Source organism: Tupaia chinensis, unplaced genomic scaffold (genome assembly GCF_000334495.1).
Source record: "Tupaia chinensis unplaced genomic scaffold, TupChi_1.0 Scaffold144702_1, whole genome shotgun sequence".
Lineage (NCBI taxonomy): Eukaryota > Metazoa > Chordata > Mammalia > Scandentia > Tupaiidae > Tupaia > Tupaia belangeri.
This window is the reverse complement of record NW_006204563.1, coordinates 2,602,339-2,608,338: the sequence shown is the minus strand read 5'-3', so window position 1 is coordinate 2,608,338 and position 6,000 is coordinate 2,602,339. Positions and strand designations below refer to the sequence as shown.

At 39.8% G+C, this 6,000-nt stretch overlaps 1 protein-coding gene across 1 annotated transcript in view; it reads right to left on the bottom strand.

Moving 5' to 3' along the window:
- Positions 1-2,156: 2,156 nt before the first annotated feature.
- SLC15A5 (solute carrier family 15 member 5) overlaps positions 2,157-6,000 on the bottom strand; it is a 111,398-nt gene continuing 107,554 nt past the window's right edge. Inside the window, exon 9 of the mRNA XM_006167326.1 lies at positions 2,157-2,304. Coding sequence (XP_006167388.1) covers positions 2,157-2,304 — 148 coding nt within the window. The remainder of the gene's footprint in view (positions 2,305-6,000) is intronic.

Sequence of the window (6,000 nt, the reverse complement as noted above, 5' to 3'; positions counted from 1 at the left end):
AAGGCGCATCTCAGGGGAGACTTCATTTTTTCCAATTTTTTACCACCACTGAAAATGAAGCCAAGGGGTGGCTGGGTATAGACCCTCTGCACCAAGTGGCTGGAGTAGACAGAAAACCGTGGGGACACAGCCCTCTGCTCACCACTGCACATATTACCAGAGAAATACAGTACAGAACCCAGCAGGCTTCTGCAAACAACGCATCCCTTTAAGTTAATTGGTGTTATATAGAAGCTGAAATGCTCCGCTTATTTACAAAGCTACAGATTTATGTAAAGCAAAACCAATTACACTTAATGCCTAAACTATTCCAGGTGCTCAATGATAATGTTGCTAGGAGCTGGAGAAGGAACTGCTGTGTGAGTGCATCGTGTTCCGGATGGAAGCCTTGTAGTTACCGCAATTTAGCTCATCAGCAGTGTCAACTCCAACGTGAGAATTCTCAGCTCTTTTGGTGTTTGCTTTGGGTCAACCTTACAATTCTGTAGTTCTTTCATCTCCAAGGAGGAGTGGAAGCATAACAAGCACCTTTTTCTATTCCGAGGTAGAAATTAAGGAGAGGAAGGCAGTGTGGGGGAGGGGAGAACACCATAAGGCAGAGCCTTTTAAGGGTGAGAGAGACTGTCGGCACTTTCCACGTGTACCGCAATGAAGTGCTTAGAAGTTTCTCGATCTTTGGGGTGTTCATGAAACTCACATTGCAAGCTTGGCATTTAACCTTTTGCAGCCAGGAAAGTTTGTAAGGCATATCAAGGTCTACTGGTGTTTTGCCGGGGAATGAACGCTAGACAAAGAAGGATATGAGGAAGTTTCAGGGGAAAGAATTTATGTCTGTAAGAACTGGACAGGTCTTTTTCATTTGTTCTCGAAACAAGCAAGCAAACAAAAACTAGTTTGTGTAAGAGAGACACCTGGTGCTTTACAGATGCTCTTTTGCAATTAAAAATGTGTATCGTACCTAATCAAGTTGAATACATCTTTTATTCTACAGATCTAAAATATTTTATGTATACACAAGGGAGGTGCTTAATTGCAGAATCATTTGCAATCAGCTGATAGCTCCTCCTATCCTATCCAGCATGAACAATCCTGGAAAGCAGTGGCTCTCAAACTTTGGGGAACATAAAAACGATTTGGGTGTGAGTGTTAAAATCCACCAATTTCTCAGCCCCAAACCGGGAAAAAGATTGGGGCTAAGGTATTCTGGGTATGGGGCCAGAAAAAGTCATCTGAAACAGGTGATCTTCAGCCAGCCTTGACAAATCCTTCTACAAACAGAGAATACATGCATTTCCTTCATTTTTTAATCCACATTTCTTTGATTGAAAATAAATTCTTTTGGGAAATGATTTTTGAGATGCATCTGAATACCATGCAGAGCAAAAGATGTCATTTATATCACCTCTAAGCATCTCGATTTAATTTGGTTACTTACCTCCTCCTTTTAGCACTCATTTTATCTTCCTTAATTTTCCTTTAGTCGCAACAACTCCATCATTTATGTTTATTTTTTTAACTTCTTCAGTACATGGACAGTCCCTCATTGTTAAGGACCTCTACTTTAGCAATATTGCTTTTGAATACAGAAGAAATGTTCTTAATCTAGATATATATTGATAGTGTAAAATCTATATCAAATATGGCAAAATTACATATGTGTGTGTATAATATACAAAATCATATTTGTACATACACACACACACAATTTACCCAGATGTATACAGTATATGGTCACGATGTTGGCATGTAGTAAGAACTCAGTAAATGCAACAAAACCAAGAATATTAGCATACTCTTATTTTACTTCTAATAATTTGATAAAACTCTAACCCCCCCCATAAATGTTGCTCTGAATAACTGAGCCATTGTAAAAAAAACCAAACTGTATAATAGTACTGATGTATCACTATTTACTTGTCATCGGGTAATTGTCTAGACTTTCAAATTTATTAATTCTAATGCATAACATGTTAACACAAAAGTGTAACAGTTTACTGGAATGGCCAGAATTGGTCTTTATAAATAAAGCTTGCAGATATTATTTACAAAGCCACTCCCATATATATTGGCTCTTACACTAAAAAGCATAAAGTATTCAGCTGCAGAAGGAAACAATGAATACTGTGCTCATAAGACAGGTGGAGTCAAATATAGTTTCATAGGGCTGTCTCCCAAAGATCAATACTTGAAGAGAATTCCTGTATACTGCCATAAAATTTCAGAGACTTTTCTTGGAGGGGAAGTGTTTCTTCAAGATTACTTCCACTGATGTTCTGGACATTAAAATGATTTAGATTACAATATCTAAAAAAGAGAGAAAGAAAGCTTTTCTTAGGACCAGATGCAGATGACTTGATAAATCATTTGCTTTCCCCCAGTGCTTGTCTACCTTTTATGATGGGCTCATAGACACTGGCACAACAGTCATGATTATTTAAGGGCGCGGCTCACCAGCACAGTCTTTATAAGAGGACAAAGGCGTTCTAGTACATATTATGGTCTCATAGGAACCGTAAGATGGCGCTCGTTTACAGTCTAGTCTCTTCACTGAGGTCGGTGAGAGATTGTGGGAAGTCTTAAACCCTATGGACTTGACAGTTTTCATGGTGGCCAGGACTTGTAAAAGGTTTATCAAATGCACTGGGGATCTGTAAGTTTGGTACTGAGACTATTTGGTGCTGAGACCACTGCTGAAGAAGAAATCCATGAATAGATTTCCAGACTGCATTCTGTACTTCCAGCCCCAGAAAAACCTGTCTTTCCTGAGTGTCTTCTGAGTACCGGGAACCATGCTGGAGGGAGACGGGATCTTCCTCATTTGGCAAACTGGAAAACCAGAGTTCCGAGAGGTTAAATACATTGCATGCAAGACTCATGTAACTAGCTGGCAGAGTTTAGGTTTGGAACCAGAACTCAATTATTCTGAATGCTGGCCTTTTTCCTCTATGGCAGGCTGAGTCTAGAGATAGATTATTTTATTACTTTTTTATTTTCTTTTGGGTAAGCTCCTAGGAGGAAAGGAATTTCAGACTGCTTTATTCACTGCTATATTCCTAGTGCCTGGGCCAATGCTTCACACATAATAGATGTTCAGTAAGTATTTGTTGAATGAATAAGTGACTATAGGCTTTAAGTTCAATTTTTTTTTAATCAAATACACAAGTTTCTTAGGTTACTCAACTATTTTTGATTTTTGATTTCAAAAACTAATTTTATCTTTTTTTCTTTCTCAGTATATTACCAAAAAATAACCACAGGAAAATAAATACTGCTTGATCGGTCATTTGTCTCTGATTTATGTTGCCTTTTATTAGTTTTTAGAGATTTTTGCTATAGGGCATATCCACTCTCTGGAGACTGAGAGACAGAAAGTGAGAAATCACCCCCAGGAATGATGGCCATGCTGCAATCCCTTCTCTTCCATTCTTCTTTCAGGATTTTGGGTATGCATGCACACACACCCAGTGTGAGCATTAAGCCACTGAGTCTGGAACTAGAACCACATTTGACGATATGGGAAGCAAGTGACACAACCATTATGCTCTGTTGGTCCCTATGTTGCTTTTTATAATTGCTATAGGTTATTCACAAAATATTACCAGTATCTGACAAAGTAAGTGCTATAATATCAACCTTTGTGTTTTACAACATTGAAGGGACAATGGTGTTAAATTATAAAAACGTTCTTCTGCTCCTTCTTCCCTGAAACACCTGTAAGCTCTTATTTTAGCATCCACATGGAATACAAATTTATATGAAGCACTGCAGACATATTACCTAATATGTTCCAGCAAAGAAAAGACATTCGTCTGCCTAATTCCCTCACCTCCAAACTGGAGAACCTCGGGTATGACCTGTCACCATTGCACTGTTTCAGATCTGATTGAGAAAGTCTTCCATACCGACAGGCAGGGCCTGAGTGGTTTGTTTATTTATTTTGGGTACGGTGGAGAAGTAAGCCTGACCTGTCATTAATGGACAATTCTGAACTGTACTCTTCTGGAGATTTGAGGTGATATCCCAATGTCCCTGACAAGATTAGTTTGGTTGTACAACTTTTGCTAGGATTGTTTCACACTAATTTAAACTTGGAGGGAAGGGTGTTCTTGGGTGCTAACATAGACATAATGCTACTTGCATATTGGTGAGCGTGTGTCCTCATTAATCCACTGTTCTTAAGATCTTGGGAAAAAGAATTAGTTGCGTTTGTCCTATTATCGATAGATTTGCCACCATGATTTGCCTCGGGAAAGATAAGGCTTGGTAAAATTTAAATTTAAAATTAGATTGTCGTTGGATATATACCAAGATCAAATACTGTTTGGTTTATACATTATATGCTTCAATAGTACATCCCTCTGACACTGCTGCTTTCTCCTATTTCTTTGCACGCTTATTGCCCATTTGCATTTGACAATCACAGTATAGAAATAAGTTGAAACTATGTGCTCTTCCCTGCCGACGCTGATCTTATCACCTCAGGCGCAATACCACCTCTTACTTAACTCTTCTGGTGTGGCCTGTGCAATCCTAATGGCTAGCAGGTCCCCAAGGCAACACAAGCAGCGGCACTGATGTAGTTGGTTCAGGGACTTAATCTCTGGTCTCATGTTTTCTAGATTCTCTTTTCTTTTAATACATAACATCCATTATTTTCCTTTGGAGTTGCTAACAAACAGGTGAACGTGGGTATAGTTGTTTTAACTAAAGGGTTCATTTTCTCCCAACTCATCAGAGTTAGGGATTATCACAGAGGAAGGAAAAGGTTCTTCTTTTTTTTTTTTTGGAGAGGTTTTTGCTATAGGGCGCGTGTACTCACCAGAAAGACAGAGAGACAGAGAGACAGAAAGTGAGAAATCACCCCCCATGGGGGGGTGGCCACGTCACAATCCCTTCTCCTCCATTCTCCTCTTGGGATCTTGGGCACACACGCACACACGCCTGACATGAGTTTAAGCCACCGGGTCTGGGACTCGAACCGCGGTTGGCTACATGGGAGTTCAGCGACATAGCCATTACACTAACTGCTGGTCCCAGTAAAAGGCTCTTCTACAGCATTTAGAAGCAGCACAGTGTGAGTATAAGAACATGGGCTGTGGAGATTGACCAATTTGAATTTGAATCCTAATTGTATGAACTCGGGTGATATACTTAACTAGTTTTGGACTTTAATGTTTTTGTTTGTTTATTAATTAATTTATTTTGCCAAAGAGAGACAAGGATATAAGGGCCAGGGGAAGCACCCCTTATTGCAATCTCTTTTCCATTTCTCCATCCTGTTGGAATTTTGGGACACAAACACACATTCACTTGCCTAGCATGTTTTTTAAGTTGCTGTGCATAGGATCTGAACCATACAGTTGGCCATGTGGGATCTAGTTCCCTTAATCCCTAGGCCATTGGGCTGGCCTTAGAGTTTTTATTTGTAAAGTAGAGTGATAAAGATCTATGTAACAGGGAGGTGGTGGAGATTAAATGAAGTTGTGTATGAGACACAGAAGGTGCTCGATACATGAAAGATTAATTTCTTTCCATCTTATTTTCTTTCTTTTTTCTGTGTTCCTTTCCCTCTTTATTCCCTTTTTAAAAAAGGTATTCAGAGGGACCAGCAGATGGCATAATGACTATCTCACTGGACTCCCATGTAGTTGACCATGGTTTCAGTCCCAGCCCTGGCAGCTTAAAGCTCATGCTGGGCACATGTGTGTGTGTATCTGTGTGCCCAAGATCCTGAGAGGATCAGGGAGGAGAAGGGATTGTGGTGTGGCCATCCCTCCGGGGGGTGATTTCTCACTTTCTGTCTCTCTGGTGAATGCATACATCTTATAGCAAAAATATTCCTAAATAAATAAATAAATAAATAAAAAGGGTATTTAGAGCTCAGTCAGCAGTTTGCTGAGTTACAGTACTGGAGGGTCCTGTGGCTGACCACAGTTCAAATCCCAGCCTGGTTGGCTTGAGTCACATCAGGTGCCAGATCCTTAATGGATGGATGGTTGG